Consider the following 20,037-nt stretch of genomic DNA (forward strand, 5'->3'; position numbering starts at 1 on the left):
CATTATTGGTTCTTTTGTAACCTAAGGCAAGTCATTGAGGATGATGGACCATAGGTGAAGGATGACTGTGATTAGAAAAGAGGAAAAGGTGTGGAGATAGCAACAAAACAGCTCCAACAGGGTTTGTTTCCTTTGTGATCAAAACAAAACAACCAAAAAACCAAGAAGATTCCCCCTTGGGGATTAACACACCCTGGTACCCGCTAGAACCTCCCAAACACTCTCACCACCCACACATGCAAACAAAAAACCTGTTTATATAACAACGATGGAAGGGGAAAAAAAATTGCACAGGATAGTAATACCTTATATAAAGGAGATACAACATTGAGAGACATTGTGCCAAAGTAAAATGTTCCCTTTGAGCACGCCTGATGTCAAGAGATTGCTGGAAGTTCAAAAGCTCACACTCAGGAACTTACAGGCATATGATCTTAAAAAGCTGGGAAAATATATTGATTTTTCAAATGCTTTCTTGGACCATGAAATGCCTTCCACAAAAGCTTGTTCACTTTGCATCGTTTCATTATTTGACATTGGTATCTGTGCAGCACCTGAAACTTTGAGGTTGATCAGCAAATGCCCTGAGTAGGAGATACAAGAACAGCTGACGGTGAGGTACAATGTGACAAGCATGGGTGGTCTTAAATTAATTTGTTATATTCTCTGGATTATCAGGCTGAATGACTACAGCCACTGACACAGGGTGCTAGCACTGGGTGGAAATATCTGTATCCCGCCCTCTCCAGGCAGTGGCTTGGGAGATCTTTACAGAGCAACCTGGGGATCACAAAGGGAGGAATGTTCTTTCCAGATAAAGTGTTGTGGAGATGCAAGGAATGGACAGGGACAGACTGAGACACTCTCTTACAGAACAGCCCCAAGAAGCTCAAGAACATACACATAGCTGCTGTGAAGCCATGTGTAGGCAGACAGCTTTGTGGCTGTGAGATCAGCCAGGTTGAAGTCTCAGATAACTCTATGTGAGTCACAGAGATGGATGTATGGCAGCTCTTCAGACCACATGAATCAGCAGCAGGGACAGGAAGCAGAAACTCAGACTGAAGTTCCTGGAGGAAGAGGAGTGCAGCACAATGTCAGCTGAAATGGCTGCGAGTCTCAGCTCACCATAAATTTGTCTTTCCATATTCCTCTTGCTAAGTGAATAAATACTAACTACCTGGTAGGCTGAGGGAAAAAACAGATTTTTTTGGAAGAGAGGGAAATGGCAGAGCACATGCCAAAGCCTGTGCATGGCCAAATGCAAGGATACAGCTGAATAATTTCCAAAAAGACTGAGATGATCAGAAGAACAGTCAGGGCTTTGCTGTGTTACATCTACACTGCGTATTCTCCCCAAAATCTAAAATACTTTGGGAGGGAGAAAGTCAACAGTTGAGAACAGGTTAAATGTAACTTTGTGCTGATGACACAGATGATATCTGGCCTGGAAATTCAGCTCTTCACCTTGCAGTTTTATACTAAAGGTATCTTGCTGAATGCTCTAGCTATCTGTCTGAATTAATAGATCCTAAAGTGCAAAATGCTCCAGGCACACAATACTGCTGGTTCCTGCTGCCTGCTCTTCTTAAATGACGTTTTGCTTCCCAATTCAACATCTGTCCCACAATGACAACTCTCTCAGACAATAGTCTCACAAAACTTCTGGCTTCGTTGCTTCCTAAAAGTGTTTTCTATGGAAAAAACAGCTGCCAGGAATGGCAGGAATTCTCCGGCTGAGACACTGGTCATTGTAGGGAAATTTAATTTCCTGCTCTGCTGGTTAATGCCACAGTCCTAGCCACAACAAAAGTTAATTTTCTTTAAAAAGAAATTAAAAAATAGTAATCCATGAGAGAGCTCATACATCTGTTGGCAGAAGAAACAGACCTGCATATCATGATAAATGAAGGGCTATTTACAGTTGTCTAGAACCCTATAAAACAGGATTTGGGTCACCACTGCACGCTCGCAAACAGCAAACTGTGAGAGGCAGTTTGCTGTTAACCATTATTCTGGGAAAAAAAAAATCAAGTTTTATAGAGACTATGGGAAAATAATGGAATATTGGTGAGGAAGATTATAAACCCGCTCAAGTGACCTGCAGCTGAGGTTAAAACGAACGCATCTATCATACTAACTGTTTTTTAGTGTGTTGGACAAGTAGAACATCCATGTTACAATAACATAGACCAATGACAGAGACTCAGACTGGATGGGCCCTCAGCTGGTTTCTGGTTTATCCTCGTGTCCAAAGACAGTTCAGCACCAAATTCCCAGCAAGGTGCTTGGGGTTTTGCATCTTGAGTTTGTTGGGGTTTTTTGTTTGCTTCTTCTTTCCCATATATGAAACCTCTCCAGCCTCCAGGGAAAGTATGAACCATAAACCACTACCCTTTGAGCCCAACGATCCAGCCAGTTATTAACCCGTATAGAAGTCTACTCATCAAGACCGTAATGTCTCGAGCAGCATCTGGGGATGGTACGGCTAAAGTCAAGGCAGATGATGCCCCTCTTTCACAAATCTAGTCAGTTCATCATAGAAGACAAAGAGTCAAATATCATTTATCCATGCTTGCTAATCCCAACCACCTTCTTCTCTATGCTCCCAGAAACAACCTTTGCTAGAAATGATCTGTCTTTTGAAGACAGGTAGAATATTTGCCTTTCTTAAGTAATAAGGGATCTTCCTATATTTCTCTTCATATCCATTAACCTTTCAAATATGATAGTGTGTGATATCACTATGACATCAGCCAGAACACTTGGTTGCTTCCCTTCTGGTCCCATGCACTTGTAGGGGTTGAGATTTCTCAAGAGATCCATGACTCGGTCTTCTTCCACTACTGGTACTGAGGCGAAGAAAACATAGAATACCTCAGCCTCACCTGCATCTGCAGTCACCAAATCACCCACCTCATTCAGCAAGGCGCAACATTATCTGTGTTTATTTATTTACTACTAATGTAGCAGTAAAAGCTCTTCTTTCTTCCCTTGATGTCCCTTGCTAACACCGACCCCAGGTGAGCTTTGTCTATCGTAACACCATCCCTACATGCCCCTGCAATGTTTCAAAATTCTTCTTTCGTAGCCCATTCCTGCATCTACTTCTTGTACACTGCTTTTTTGCACTGGAGCTCAGTCATGGGTTATCTGGTTACTTAAGCCATATATTTACTTGTTTTCATGAGTACAAGGATGACATCTTCTTGGGCCAAGAGAAGGCTGTCCTTAAAGACCTGAGATGCTAGGTCTTTCAAGCCAAAGCAAATCAACACCTGCTATTTTTGTCAGGCTTTAAACTTCCAAAAATTAAGAGATTTTCAGGCATCAACAGGGCAGTGACTCCAGCCCTGCTGGAAACTTTCTTATTGTGCTATTGGAAAAATCTCTAGCCTTGCATGCAAAGTCTAATGCTATGCACTTAAAAAACGTTGCTACAAAAGTCGTTGACTGTCACATGTGCCTACACATTGGAGACATCTCAGCTGGCAGAAAGACGTCTTCAACATTTCCTGCTTCCAATGCATTGAGCTCATCACATAGCAGGGTAGATGACAGAAACAAGGGTGTGGATCTGAGACCTGTGATTATTAGCTGAGCGTGCTGGTGCAAAGCAATGAATTTCTGGGGCTCGAAACCAAAGAGAAGAAAAGGCAGGAATGAAGGATGAGGAGGTCATGTCTGTGGTACAGCTAAAGCAACACGTGTAATTGGTAGAGAACTGACTGGAAACCACTTCGCAATATCTTTCTGTTGTCACTACAGCCGTGAAACCCAGAGGGCTTCTGGGGATTGCACTTTTCCACTAATATATGCACAATGGCTTGGGTGCTGCAGGTGAAACAGGTTGGTGACAACAAAGTCCCCTTTTAGTTTGTTTTTACGCAAAGCAACACCAAAAAAAAAATGAAGATATTTCAGAATAAAATGTTTCTGTAGGCAGATCATTATGGGTGCACAGCTGAGACTGCAAACATTTGGAAAGGCTCTAGTCTGATCAGTCTTAACCCTCCCTCCTTTCTCTTATCTTCTCTCATTAATAAGCCTTATCGTACAACTCTAATTGTGGGAATGAGCTTATTTTTTTCCCTCAGGACTGATTAACATTTATATTTAGTTTGCATCCAAAACACCCCAGTTACACTAACTACTGCAAAAGCGTATGAAGTAACTGCTATCTATATATGCAAGAGGACAGAGTACAAAGAAATTACAGGGGGCATTTACAACATAGAAGAAAATTATTCCTGCGAGAACAGTCACTTGGCATATTCCTTTCATCACATTTTTTTAAAACCATCAGTGTTTTCTATAACATCTTCCTTGGGGACTAAGTGACATTGCAGTGCAGAAAGGAGAGCAAGGAAAGCAAGGGAGCCACAAGCATGGAAGGGACTGAGTAAGAAGGTCCAGATGTCACAGGACAGAAGGTAAGTATAATGAGCCTCCAAATTTTAGAGCCCCCAGACGCTGGAGGCTGTCACATTTTCAGGCTATCAAACAAGTGAGGCAGATGCTACTGGGTTTGATCTCATCTTGGGCTCTTTTTTGCTTTCAGAAAGGAGCTCCAAAACCCTGGAAAAGGCTGCAGCCTTGTTCACTCCAAGTTTTTTCCAAGCTACTGCCATTCTCAGTGCACAACAGAAAAAAACAAATTTGCAAATAGCTTTATACTGTCTTGGAGGCTCTCTAAGGCATCCAAGGAAATGATCCATCAAAGAAATAAAATTGTTGTATGTGTAGTGCAGGAAAAAATGTTTCCACTGGACAAACATGTTTGTTGTTTTAAAAGTCCAATCTGTCCTACAACTGACACCTAATCAACAGCCAAATAACCCACGACCAGGAAAATACCCGGCTACTACAGTTACATAAATATATAGGTTAGCTATTGAATTGTACTATCAATGAAGGCAAGTCCAGGCTACAGGTTCTGGAACAACGCAAATAATCTGCCTGTGTTTTAAGCACTAATGAATTAGGAGACATGGCCCACGACCCACCTCCCGAAGCTCAGGTCTCACTGTGGCCCAACTTCCACAAATGCAAGGATGCAGCATGGCTGCGGGGACACGGTTAGGTCTAGTGTCCATTACTATATGGGAAGTCCATGCTATCAGCTAGAATTGAGTGAGTCAGACTTAAAATCACCACAGAAGCTATTCAAACAAGCAGTCCCACCGCAAAGTGCTATATCGCTTCCCCAAAAGCAACAGGTTGTCTTGTGGTAGGGTACCTCACTGCATCTTTATCGCTCAGGTACCTCCTTTTCCTGTCCTTTGTGTGCCGCAGATTGCTGGAAGCAAAGAGAGCCTCCCTACTCCCCCACATTTGATCATTCCTAATTACTTTCCCCCACTCATTAAACAAAATACTTTCTTTGGAAACCTGTGGGTTTTCCTGTATCAGAATTGCTTCTCCATTTCTGTCACGCACACACAAACACGCAAAATGTTCTTATATAATTGAGATGCAAAACACGTTGTTCTTGGGCCAGTGTTTTCAAAAGCAACGTTTCCAAAGCCAGCATTTCCTGAAGCCAGTGCTTCCTGTGGGCTCCAGAGAAAAAAAGGTTTATGAAGCTGATTTCTGCAAAGCCTGATGTTCCAGTCAGTAAACTGTGTGCAACTATTGCTACATAATCCTGGCCGTCACTGTGCCATGCCCTCGCTGCAGCATCTGCATCACCAGTTGCCACTCTTAAACCGGAACACATCTCCCTTCTCCCCTCCTTGCAAAGTAACACAGCTGTAACTAACCCCAAGAGTTTCAGAACTGCCACAAGTCTCAAGTGCTACAACTAGCATCATCAGTCACATCCCCTGAATATCCTAGCACTATATTTCCCCTCCTATGTAAGGTGTTTAATGGTGAATTAATTTATTGAATAGGCAGTAAAGTATGTATATGTGTGTGTGTGTGTGGCAGAGTGTTAGGGGAAATTGGGGCAAGGTGGAGAAAGAGCAAAAGAGGAGGGAGGGAGGGAGGCAGACAACTGGAATCATGACAAACCTGGGTCTGGTTCCTGCACTGGCTTCCCTGTGCACCCAGCTGCCATATTCTCTGCTCCTCAGAGCCCAGCTGTGAAGTGGGAAGCACACTTCAGCCAGATGTTGCAAATATAAACACACTGGCAGATTGTGTGAAGTTGCACACCTACAGCAGTGAAGCCATGTAAACAGATCAGGTAGGAAGGAACAGTATATGTTCCTGTAAAATAGGATAAAGCTTAAGTACCGAACAGGGTGAGGCAGCTGGGGCGGGGAAACAGACCAGACAGGAATGGGGAGATTCCTACCAGGAATGAGATTCCTGGTTCATACAGGACTCCTGTCTGTTATTGTTTCCCTCTTTCCCAATCTGTGTTTGAAGCAGGAAGAGGGGAAATGGTATGTCATTCAGAACACAGTGCTAGACCTGGACTTACCACGTCTGCCTTTGATAAGGCTCCTGAACTTTCTAAGGCTTCACTTCCTCACCATGTCCTCAGCCATGGATGGTATTCAGCAGTGGTTCAGCGCTGCCTTCACCTATCACATAGCAGGGCAAAACCCCTTCTCCTCCAACCATGCAGTACCTGTAAGACTTCACTAATCCAGCAGGTGCATCTACTAACACTTCATTTTCTGGCCATCCCTTTCAGGCCAATCTTTATTTCCATTTGCTCACCCTCAGCGAATATTCTACTTTACTTCTCTAGCCATCTCTCTCCTGTTAAGGAGAGAATCCTAATTAATCCTCTCCTGAGAGTCTGCTGCTTTCAAAACCGCTCATTTGCAGCAGGTTCACAATAACTGAATGGCGAGGCTTAGTCTTTGAAATCTGCCACTCAAACTGATAGCAGAGATTTCAGATATCACTGTGGCAAACAGCTAATATATAAAATGATGAGGAGATATATGTGGTATATACAAGGATGCCAGATTAGGTTTCTGGAAGCGAATCCCAAGAAAGGCCTTTTCAAATCATTGCACAAGCTTTTTTGCTTTCCTCATCCTACACAAGCCACCGATTGGGCAACACCCATACCAAGGGAGACACCTGAAGCCAGACAATCATTAAGCATGACACTGGGCGTGCCTTCATTAGAGTGCTAGGGGTGTTAGAGCCCCATTTAGAGAAAGATATAAGATAGCTGTTTATTTGTAAAACAGTGCAGCCCTTGCCACAGTCCTTGTCTAAAGTTTTCAACAGGGATGGTCAGGTGAGCGCTCAGGCTCCAAAAACAACCTCCATTCGCCTCTCACCATCACACCATGCCGTAAAGCCAGCCTTTTTCTAATCACCACAAGACTTTCTACTAATGATCACACCAAGATTCAGAATCAGGACACTTCAAGACAGACAGAACGTTCCTAGTTAGAACAGGTATCGCAGACAGACAACATTTAAGATTAGGGCTCTTTTGGCAAAAGCATACCCTTGGTTTTGTGGTTCATTCTTTAGGATGCTACGTGCCAGCTTTTCTACAAAACATTCACGTAAATGAGATGCACTAGTTTCAAAGAGAGCAGCTTGAGAAAATAGGAAGTGAACTGCCTTGGATGCTAAGCAGTACAAGGCTGGAGAGCAGGCATCAACAAAGGGCAGACATCAGTTAAACCAATCTTGCAGTAATGTAAATATCAAGAAAAAACAGCTTCCCCTGCCTACGTTTTCTTGGTTACACCTGTACAACAATAAATCACATGTTAAAAACCACTCCACACACACTTTAAGTTGATAAAACAGCTTTTCATGAGTGATTAATACATTGCACAGTCAACTTCAGCATCGGTTAAGCTTTGGAAGGAAACTACTACATTTCAGCGTGCATGTGTTTGATATGAACTAGAGTCTAGTCCATGGGACCAACACTGTTGCATGAGCATTCACAACCCTCACTGCAGTTGAGGATGACGGAAAACAAACAGTGTCAGGTCCCAAGATGGTAATCTTGACACATAAACCTAATCCATACAACCTGTTCAATGGAGACTAAGACTGCCATGAAACTAGCTTAATAAGTCATGTTGCAACTGTGTTCAATATTGAGGCAATTAAGGTAAACAATTAAACCTTACCTTCACTCCTTTAGTAATTCCATTTCTCTTACAGATTCCACTTTTTAAGAGATTATTCTGTTTCTGATGATGATGATGTAGATGTCCATTGCAGACAGCACTGGGATTAGCCATCTGTTTAAATTAGTCAGTTCTTAAGAGTGTCTCAGGTCTTTCTACTGTAAAAAAGGCAGTGGGACGAGCAGATAAAGTTCTTGGTTAAGGCCTGAAAGGTATCCAACTGGTCTGTCAGGATTTTCTGGGATGAGAGGAGGAACAATCTTTTGCAATATCTTCGAAACTTAAAACTGTTTCTTTCATACACCTTCAGCCGCAGGAAGCTACAACGCAAAATACATCGCAGGAGGTGTGCTCTTAAAATCTCTGAAAAATACTCCTTGTTGCTCGCTATTGAATGAACACAGCTTCTGTGAGTCAACAAGAGGCTGCAGCTATCAAGAAGTGGGTGGATTCAGAGGCGGAGACACTTAAAGATATATTACCTCTCAAATGTCTCCCAGTGAGGAACAGTACATTTTTTTTCTCCTGATTACACTCAGCGTAGAGCTACATTACTCCATTTACAGTAATAAAATCTTTTGAAAATTTAAACGAAGTAGTATTTAAAATTACACAGTTCATCTTGCTATATTGGCTGAAAATAGTAGTATTTCGCTGAGTAGAGCAGAACTTTTTTTTTTCTTTTTAAATCTCTTCTTATATAGGTAGCATAGGCACAACATGAACCCTGCAAGAAAACGTAAAGCATTTTAGTGTTAAAATGAAAATTTATCTAGAGCTAGAAACAACATATATGGCCTTATCCTACAGATGCGTACACAGGTGTTTACTAGAGTGAACTGTCCCTTTAAACTCAGTTTGCCAGTAATGGGATAAATGGCATGCTATTATAATTAATGAGAGAACCACATTTATAAATTTAATTAATTTAGTTTTAAAACCAGTCAGGCTTTAATCACACGTGGAACTTCTAGGCAGGACTAACATAGGTCCTTGATTTTAAGACAAGAATTTATTGATTGTGGAAATACATACATTATCTTTGCTGAATCAAATTCTCATGTTTTAGATTTTAGTGGCAAGACATTAAAGTAGAAGCATCTCTGCCAGTCTTTGACAGAATTCCTTCCTCCCAAAATAATTAAAATTAGTGTGGAGACTGATTAAAGGAAAGCTGTATTATAATAACCATTTTGGAAAACAGTAACGATGAAAGACTGGGAGAATAAAAACACTTGGAGTGTTTTAATTAGAAAAAGTTACTATGTCATCTTGGCAGTGAAATGTAAGTGATATACCGAAAAAGCAGCCTACAACTTCAATATGTGGAATGCAGGAGATTAAATGAACTACTGTGAAAATATATATGGAAACACATTGCATTGGTTTTGAAAACTTTTCTTAGATATGTATTGAATTGGTAAAATCTATTTTGGTCCTTACTTAAGAGAGACCTGAATTGAACTGCGTTTAAAAGAAATATCTGTGCATCTTTCCTTCTGCATTTCACCTCATTTCATGCCACCCAGTGGTCTGCAGAGATTTCCATTAAGATCTGTAGCAAAACCTCCATGATACACTATAGAGTAGCACAACTGAAAAAGCAGTCTATCTCTAACTAGGTTTGATTTTTATATCCTTGGAATTAAGCCTTTTACTTACATATTCCAATTAACACTTGTAGCAGTTTTGGTCAAGAAAATATTCCCTTAAACTGACTAAAATGACACAGAAACTGTAAAACACCAAAATGTTTTCCTTCATAGTTATACCAGATTCACTATCAGAACTCAGCTTTCCTAGGTTTTGTCTTTTTTGGTGTTTTTCCTAGGCAAGAAAGCCCCATTTCTGTATGAACTGGTCTTTTATAGGCTTCATTACAGATTAATTGTGAATATATAGTGATAAGATAAATTGTTGGTCATGATAAGTGGCTAGGAGTTCCTGTTTGCAAAGAAAAAGAGCGGGATGAGAATAAGCCATAAGCAGGCACAAAGAACGGTCAGTAATACTTCCCTGCATATCTATCACCTATGGTACCAAGATAAATGGAATAAGGTAACGTAGAGCGCACACTCTGCACCTGCCAACCCCCTCCAACCAAGAAGCATTCTGCATTTGAGAATTATTTCCTTGATTGTCACAGCAAATCAAACACCTGTAAAACATACAGTCTGCTCAGTCACTGATCACCTCAACCCCATTGTGATAAAGACAAGAAAATGTACCAGAGCAGCGTTCTTCCCCGTAACAGCTTCCAGTGTCTCAGCTTCCCATTCTTAGCACCTTCCAGGGCACAAAGTGATATAATTATCATCTCATGTGTGCCTTTTTTTTTTCTTTTTCTCTCCCCAATTAGGCTTATGGAGGAGTGTAATCTCCGATTAGATAACAATTCAGATGCTGCAAATTTCATCTCTTGTCCCAGCCTGTAAGTCTATGCTTGTTACCTATTTCAAGGCCCAAGAAATACCAGTGTCCTTGCATTAATAAAATAGTGAATTAAATATGCTGTATTAGTTTTAGTGTTCAATGTCTCTAACATTTAAGATTGCAAACAAGCAGTGCATAAAAAGACTAGATTTAAATATGAATTTAAATGAGCAATTTTTAAAATGTCTAAGAAAATTTGTCCTTTCCAATTTCTTTTAACTGTGCTCTAAAGGCCAGAGCTCACAAAACAAATATCACTAGGGGCTGAGTAAAATTACTGCCATGATTCCATTCAGAGCAAATGATTTATAGAAGGGATGATCTGTAAACAGGATGTAGTATTTCTCCTGCAGAAAAACAAACAACAAAACAACCACCTTTGAATCCTGCCCTTCAGAACTCCATCTTACTCAAAGCCATCTGTTACTCAGGCTTCTGCGTCCATATCTATCATGCTACTGATTAGCTCCATCTACAACTATTACTCAAAAATGTAAGAGTCTGTGCTGCCTGGACACTGGGGGAATGACTCAACAATTGTGTACTTTGCAACACCAAAGCCACCAACAGCAATACCCTGTGTCTTTATACCATTCTGGGAAGCAGGAGGGAAAAGTTTACTATGCTGACGGTGTGTATTTAACAGCAGGGGATCCCAATCCTACTAAGATTATATGTGCACTTCAGTGGCTTGGCTATTGGTGGAAGTAACAAAAGTTTCCCTTTGTACATTGGCAAGAAGATGGTGAATTTCTAAGGTTACTAGCAGAGCACACACCATGTTCTACATAGATGCTAGTAAAGTTTGTAAGATGTGGCTACAATTACTGCAAATCTGTAGGAAAATCATAAATGAATTCCCAGGATCTAGGTTTTATTCCTTGCTTTATCATTATAATTTTAATGCCATTTGGTCTTTGCTGACTCATCTGTTGAAATCAGGATAAATAAATCCTTTGTAAGTACTCTGAGATGAATTGCTGAGGAGTGTGGTGCAAAAGTGAAGTAAAATATATAAAGTTAATAATCCAAGGTTTATCAACAGAGCAGAGACAAAAGAGAGGGGTAGGGATCTGGCCAAACAGTCTCTCAATATTTGGAGAAAATCACTTTTGTGCTATGCACTACCATTGTTACACAGCATAGGTTAAAAGGTTGACCTCTGCTGTTTAATTCAAGAAATGGGGACAAAAACATCTAACCTGCCATTAGATTTTTGGCCCAGTCAGACCATTTAGTGTCATTAGAGTGGCCACTGGGTCCCTATTTATAACAGCACTACTGGATTCCCTACCAATAAAAAAAGTACATGATGCAAGAAAGGGTGAGAGCTGATCCCAGAAAACTGTAATGTCAGAAAGACTGCTACAGTATTTCTATTCATCCCAGAGAACAGTTATGGCATAGTTGTGAAATGGTCTTGCAATTTCATTGCAAGATCTTGATAATTTCAGCTCATGACAGATGTAAATTTACGTGTCATATGAAACAATGGGTTTCAACACAAAGACATTTACTAGCTTTATGCTTATTTTCTCTAGACAGACATCAATGTCAAACAGGAGCTGAAATAAACTGTGAGTCTAACTCTATTCCTTTGTTAAAAGTCATAGTTCTAATAATATTTAAATTATCTGCAAGAGCATGCCCCAGTAGTGGAATACACAGTTAAAAAGCCTTCTTACCCTCCCTATCGCTTCTCTTACAACAGAAGTCCACCTTATAAATTCTGTATACCATTGATGACTGCTCTGATTAGGATCCCAGCATGTTTGGTACCTCTAGACACACGGATATCAGTTACAACTCATACCTCAGATACGTAAATGACTTATGATATAGCTACAGCAGTGAGGCTGAAATAAATGAACAAACAGAGAGACATGGTAACAACAAAGCAACAAAAGCAATAGCAAGTACCAGGTATCAGCTGGCCAGTCATCTCCCTGGGTGTCTTTCCAGTTTCATCCAGACTTTACAGGCACTGGCTGTAGGCTAAACTTCCTAAACATTCACATGGAAGAACCACGTTTGCTGCTTTAAACTCTACCTAGCCAATACATATGTGGGAAAGATCAGGGATATCGCCCTACACCTGGGTGTAAAACTGCACACCAATGCTGATGGATCCCCTCCAGTGCCCTTGCACAACTGCCCCTTGAAGGATATACAAAATGCTTCAAATCTGGACAGGAAATAATCCTAGAGCATCTCAGAAGCAAACCCCATGGTATAGGCAGATGTACGCAACCAGTATTTCAACAGAGAGATGTGGTACAAGAGGCACAGCTCCTCTGGCTCTGGCAGGGCCACGCATCATCTGCAGAGCCCTGGGGCTGGCAGGGCTGCTGGCTTCCACCTCTGTGTTCCAGGAACTGGAGAGGAGAGAAGGGCGCAAACAGGCTCCCCAGGGGTGAGGTTGAAGGGGCTATCTACTCTACTTTGAGTTACATCAGATATTAGTGGCTGGGAAGATCAACCACAGGGAGAATTAGCACATTTTACAGCTTTGCTGGGTTGTATGAAATTAAAGAAGAGAGGGTGTGAGATCTCCAGAACACGAAGGTCCCACCAACAGGGTAGTCTTGCATTGCTTAAAAAATAAATTTTCTGGAACTCACTGCAAAATGCTCACACTCTGGCAGGAAAGCACAGCCAGAGGTGTGGGAACAGGTGTAAGGAGCCATGTCCAGCTGTGGAAGCTGAGCCAACAATAAGAACCAGGGACAGGGGGCTGGCGAGGACTCAGAGGGACTGCAAGGACTCACAGCTACTGCACAGTGGGCTGCTGTTGGACAGACACATTAGACTTACACGGTCACTTGATTGCTCGTTATCATAACACATCTGAGTTGTACAAATGACTATTGTGTCCTAGGAAGCAACTTTTTTCCTTTAACTTCTGCTTTACAGGCACATATCGAGTTACGATGATTTTTCCTCAACGTTGCTCCTGTTGTAAGGGACCCGGAGGTTGCCATTCTGCTGCCAGAGGTCCCTCCTCCACACCCCTCAGACTGGAACTGAATCTCAAAGGCAGATGGAGGCCTCTTTAAGGGCTGGTGGATGGAGAAGTGTTGCTTCATAGTTCAAAAAGTGACTCTGTTAACTACAAGCGTGCAAAAATTTCTCAAGGGTCACAGATACGGGTACCTAAGGAAAGAAAGCCCATCGCACAACCTTGTGCAGTCTTTGCACATGGATTCATACATTTGAAGGGTCTACAAAAGATAGAAAATTTCATTTGATACACTATGAAGCTACAGCATTCAATGCAACTGTGTTGCATCAAAAAAAAATTAACTCCCCCCTGCCCCCTCAAGTGGGCCTTAAAAATTTGTTATTTAGTATAGCAACAGCTCAGATGGATTTATTGATTTTTTTTTTTTACCACAGAGGTGGAACATTTCTAATCTACTTTGAGGCTCATACCGCAAGGAGTGGCCCCACAGCACAATTCTGTGGGAAGTCACATGCACACAGGTACACGAAGAGAGCAATTCCACAAAGAAAACACAAAATTCCACATTTTTTCAAGCAGTTGGTATTGTCTGCCCCCTCCCCTCAATCTCCTGTCTCTAAAACAAAAAAAGTAGTCTATGAGCCCTCCAAATCCAGCTCTGGGCAGTCCAAAACAGGTGTCACCTTCGAAACTTGACACATCTCATTAATCCTCTCCAGTTCTTTCTTCGATGGATGGCCCAAAGGAAGCTCTTGGGAAACAGCATGAAGCAGGCAGAGACTTGATCTTTTGCATTTTCCATCTGAATTTCATCTGTATTGCTTTATCATTGCAATCTATTGTTTCTTGCTTCCCTTCCTTTCAACAGATTTTTGTGGATAGGCTCTCAGTAATGCGCAAAGAGCTTTTGGCTTTCATCCATCCTGCTTGCCCACAAAATCATCAGTGGGCTCAGAAAAGAAAATACAAACAAACACAGAGCAGCCACTGAAAATTTCAAGAATTCATATTGGATGGCACTAATACAAAAATGTTTGCATGGGTATAAGAAAGAGAAGAGATTTACGGTTATGATCACAACCTAGCAGCAAAGCAGTGATATATATGAGTATGTATTGGGAATCAAAGGTTTATTTTGATGTAAAGCCACTGAACTAGTCAGAGTGTGAAACCTACAGTACACGGGCACAAATCAATACACCCGTTGAAAATACATGGAGAACTAGGTGCTCTGTATGAACACTTGTTAGACCACCCAGGCTGGCAGTTCCGTATGCTTTCAAAAACTTCCCTTCAGGCTTATAACTCCTATGAAGACAGCAGTGAATTCAGTTTAACAACTTGTTTACACTGACTATTTTAATTGAGGGATTAGAAACTGTTTTAAAATCATACAACCCTTCTTATCTCAAAAACTGTTGGCTGAAGGGACAAGTGCAAGCGAAATAAAAGAATTTTTGACAAAACCGCTGCTGAGTGATGAAGTGCCAGTCATTTAAATAAAGATACATTTCTGCTAATTGTTCGCTTGGAGGAGAGAAAGGGAAGTTTCCTCACACCTTCATGGAAGGATATGTTTTCAAAGGGAAGCTCAAACATTGCTGACTAGGGCAGATGCTCTATTTACACTGCTTGCACACCGCTGGTGCAGAATATGTTCTGTGTTTGGCTTCCCCACCAGCTCTATGTCTTTTGTTTCAAGTTTGCTGTAGGATCTCTAGAACAAGGCTCTCGTTTTACATATCAAACGTAATGAAGCTCCATTCACAGCTTCAAGTACTTCTATAACACTGGAAACAAATCATCTTTTCCTGAAAAGCAGAATAAACTACAGCAGAGAATTTTGCTGTTTGATATTGGTGCAACCAGGACTAGTTACGTGCACTAGTGAAGTTAATTCAAAGCTGACAGCATTGCACGAATTGCCAGACCATCACTGATAGCCCAAGTACCCTCCATTGCAGTGGACACATCTAAAAACCTCAAACTAAACACAGTTTACGCTTCTCATTTTAATGTTGCATTCTATTAAAGTCTCCCTGGATGCTCTTAGCATTAACGTTGCAGTGTTATAGGGAGGTTATTGAAACCTTAACCTGCATTTCTCTGAGCAATAATAGTAGCTAAAAGGAGATGCATGAACTAAGCGCAGCTGTTTTCCTCATTTGAATGATGTACAACACTACTGGATGTCTGAATGCCAGACCATGTGATCATTGCATAGAAAGATCTTTGCTTAGGTGTCTTGTTTCTGTCATTTTTGCTTTTACCACTTTCATATGTAGCTGTTAAAAAGAGAATGCAACATATTTCTTGCCAGACAGAGATGTCATCCCTTCCTCAGTTAGAGCTGAAGTCTCCTTCTACTCCTGCACTGTAATAATACGTTATTTAAGTCAATATGTCAATGGAGTAACAACAGCATAGGTTACCACTTGTGGCACACATCTCCAATTTCTAATGATTTTCTAATCCTAACTTTTGTCAAGTGTGTCAGCAACTAGTGTAAATTTTGGTGGATTTCTGAAAAACACTTCAGATTATTAAATCCACAGACCATTTATTATAGACTAGTAAAAGATGACAGACTGGACTATTATAACCAGACCTAAGCTTCATGTATCGGCATGCACACATTGCTTTAGATGTTATTATTGAACTAGATAAGGAAACCATATAGGTTCAAACGTTCAGTTTATTTTCCAGAGCCGTTAATGATGAAATCTACTATTCAGGCCACAGTTTTGATAAAATTTATAAACTATTCTCTGCTTTTTTCCTGTTTATAATCAGTAGCACATATCTTCATAGCCTAAGTCTGTGTTAGCTCAGTTATGTAAATAAAGGAGGCTGTAAGTTTTGAGTAGAAAAACACTTTAGGCTTCCAGGTAGCCAAGTTTCTACTAGTTAATCAGATGTATTATGTTATGATTCAGGATACCTCAGTTATCATGATTAGTCATTTGGGGTGTTTTCTTGGCATGTGATGCTTACAGATATTTTTAGAGGTCAATTAATGTTGTAGGGCTGTACTTGCCGGGACCATTTAGATCTATTGAAACTTTGGGAAAGGTTCTCTGCTGTTCCGCTGTCACTACCATTATTTTCATAGCCCCTTTTGTTTTTTCAAGCGTCCACAAGCTGAAAATTAAAATATAATTTTCTTTGTATGGTCTAAAAAGTTTGCATGTACCCACTGATTTGGGATATTTCTCTTAAGAAATCAGGCTTTTAAATCCTCCTTCCTTTCCCTTTTGTTTATTTTACCAGAACATTTAAATCCTCAATCCACCTGTTCTCCGTATTAACAGTCTGCTGTTATCATAACCCGATCTACTGAAAATTCAGTCATGATAGCATTTGCCTCTGAAAGTATGTACTTACTAATTTTTTGTCGTTATGTAAATTACAAAATTATTTTAGAATTGTTTTCATGATTTACTGGATACAGGCAATATCAATTATTGTAATATCATGAAACAAATTCAAAATAATAATGATTTGAGACCCTCTTTCCAAAAGTTTGGGATGTATTTCAGTCATATTGTCAAGCACTAATGCAAATTCTTCTGTTGTTATTGAAAGCTGGGAATCTCTCCTGGCAGAAAATGAGACTGTAACAACCCCAAATCACCTGTGTTATAAACACAGACTCTGCTGCAATATTCTCAGCCCTGTACGGTTTCCAGGGGAATTTTTCCAACTTCTTAATTTCAAGGAATTTTGCTAACTCTTGAATGCAGAGAGAAGCCACCACAAACATTTTTCTAAGATATTTTCAGATGGACATATGGAACTCACATCAGGTAATAAAAGGAAACACAGAACAAGCTACTTTGCTTGTAGGGAGAAAGTATCAGAAATTACCTATTCACACCCTTAGCACCAGAATTACAAATTTACCTTTTTCCACTCACTGTACAGAACACTCCCGTTCCTTCCAAACTATAATTATGACCCTTATGAAAACAATGTGTTCATCACAGCACAGAACAAACTTCATAAAGACTCATAGCAATAAATATACTAAACACGTATGTTTGGTGTTCTAGAACAACCTGTATCACAGGCCTGACTAGAAAAAGCCCAACAAGTTTCCTTTTTTGTGGAACAACAAAATCTGCTTTTCTTCAGTCACAAATCCTGTGTCTCCTTCTTCTTTCATGATGCACAGTAAGATGACAGGAAAATGGTTGCAAGTCATATTCATAAATATACTGTTCCCCTGGTTTCTTAAGCAATATTACCAGAACTTGTTCTCTGAGTGTCTGCAGATGTCAATCAGATGTCAGTACTCATAACATTAGGAACTCTTTTGGATTTTTGATATATGGCACACATATCTGGTTAGGAATCTGTACCCAACCCCAAGACATTTGCAGCACCTGACACTTCAGTCTGCTTGCAAGGATTAAGACTATAAATTGCACAGTTGAAACAGCTCTGTTCCTATCTTATGATACAAAAATAAAAAATAGCTGACTGGAATGTCATGGTCAGACAAGCCCAACAGTAATACGGAAAATTGGACCTAGACAATAAGAATAACAGTGCAGTAACTAAGAGCCTGCTGCAAAAATACAGCAGTAAGCACAAGTAAGCCTAGCACCGCCTTTTGCTCTAGCTTCTTCCACTTACACGTATCAAGCCATTACTACGTTCTTACCTAGTATTTGATCATAAATCAAATCTGCAATTCTTACTCCTTAAATGAAAAACTTCATGTAAGCTAGACCTAGTGAAGTCAACAGAATTACTCACCCAAGCCAAAGGCTGAAAGAACTTTACAAGCACCAGGTAGAGGCAAAACCTCTTTCTTGGGGCATTTTTCTACTGACCTCTTTCACCAGCGATGTGATCTGTAGCCATGTAACCTCCATAGTTGTCCAAGGCAGATTTCAATCTTCTTTTCTGAGACCTCCTGCCAGTCAGGCTAATTTGTTTGCTGGGTTCCATAATTTGGAGCGAGCCCGTGTGGTATTGTCATCATTTCCAATCATTGACGTGATGAATGGAGCAGGGACAGCTCTGTGCCATCTGTTCCTTCTCTGTGTCATCACCACATCAATTCAAACGATGTTCTTGGCTACAAACATCTGGAACATTAAGACAATGGATACTTAACTGAGAAGACAAATCTCCTTAGTATTGCTAATAAAACTGAACGAAAAGACACAGCTTTAACCTACATTTAATGATAAAATTTCAGGCTCTGAACAGGAAATTAAGAAGTGATTTCACACAAAGCTTAAAGGTTATTGTTCATTGTTCTTGTAACATAATCATTCAGTGCTTCTGGAAGCATGAGATTTATAAAAGCCCAGAGGAGAACTGGTAATTCTATGCAGTTAAAAAAAATATAAATAAATAAAAAGAAAAGAAAAAAGGTACCATTGCAAAATACATTTTAAAATCTAACAAGTGGCTCCATTTTGCAATTCGTACTCATTTAATGAGGTCAACAGCCCTACTCATCCAGGTAGCACTTATGCTTCAACACCTTTTTATTAGCGTTATTAAACTTAGCGACCTGATACAGTAGATTATTTGCCTTCCCCATTGCCAGTGACAAATCATTTCAAGACTTGACACAGAATTATATTATTGTGTTAAATGTGATTCTGTACATAGACTACCTATGGTTTTGTTTCCCGTTGTTGCTGCCTATAGTTTTGTTATTCATCATTACAGTTCTATCCATCCTATCTTTTAGAAAAACACAGCTTGAGAGAGGAAAAAAAATCTGTGCTTATTACCAGTTATTATGGTAAAAAGCTGGTAAACAGGTTGTTCTATAAAAACTAAACATTTTTCATTCAGTTGCTTCATGATAATTTACTATGGTTGACATTAGTCATTTTTACCCTACACTGTTGAACAGATGGAGGAAAACAAATTATTGTTGACTTTACCTACTTACTGTATATTTTTCAAAATGTTTTCCAGATCTATTTATTTCTGTTTTCACTTGTGCAGAATTTCTTTTGACTTTTGAGAGTTTTGCTCCATCTACGGTGCTTTGCAGACTTAGCTGCAATTCTTTCTCAATTTCATGCCTTGCTTAAGTCAATAGAGCTCTGAAGAGGTACCAAGGATCAGATGGGAGGAAAAAGGGTGAGAATTTTAAAATTCACCCTAGATATTGGTCCTGAATGCAGGAAGGGCAATAAACTTCTGAGCCAGATGTATTTTTCAGGTTTGTTTATACCCCATATTTAATTGCACTATATAATGTTGTTAATAAAATAAAATGTTGTTGTTCCTTACCTGGGATTATTTGTATTTAAGATTTAGTGCACAAGTCTGAAACACTCTGCATTTGTTACAGAAGCTTTAGGAACACACTCCAGTATTTCAAAAACACTCCTTTGTTTCTGATTATGCAGCATTTTGTAATATTTACTATCCTTTCAGCTTCAGTGTTTCTTCCATTAAAACCAAGTTAAGAAATAGCATTTTTCACTTTCAGCTGACTTGAATTTTATTTTCATAGCTTAGTTACAGATAAGCAGCAGTTCATTTTACTACTTCTGATGTCCAGGGAACTAAAATCACATTTCATATAATTTTCCTATG

The 20,037-nt window shown here is 40.0% G+C and overlaps 1 protein-coding gene across 1 annotated transcript in view; it reads right to left on the minus strand.

The window, feature by feature from the left end:
• SPTLC3 (serine palmitoyltransferase long chain base subunit 3) overlaps positions 1–8,180 on the minus strand; it is a gene marked incomplete at both ends in the record, with an annotated part of 78,297 nt that extends 70,117 nt beyond the window's left edge. The window contains one exon of the mRNA XM_080342929.1: positions 8,067–8,180. Within this exon, the coding sequence (XP_080199055.1) occupies positions 8,067–8,180 (114 nt within the window). The remainder of the gene's footprint in view (positions 1–8,066) is intronic.
• Positions 8,181–20,037: the final 11,857 nt, after the last annotated feature.

Source organism: Nesoenas mayeri (assembly GCF_963082525.1).
Source record: "Nesoenas mayeri genome assembly, chromosome: 3".
In the NCBI taxonomy this organism is placed as follows: Eukaryota; Metazoa; Chordata; class Aves; order Columbiformes; family Columbidae; genus Nesoenas; species Nesoenas mayeri.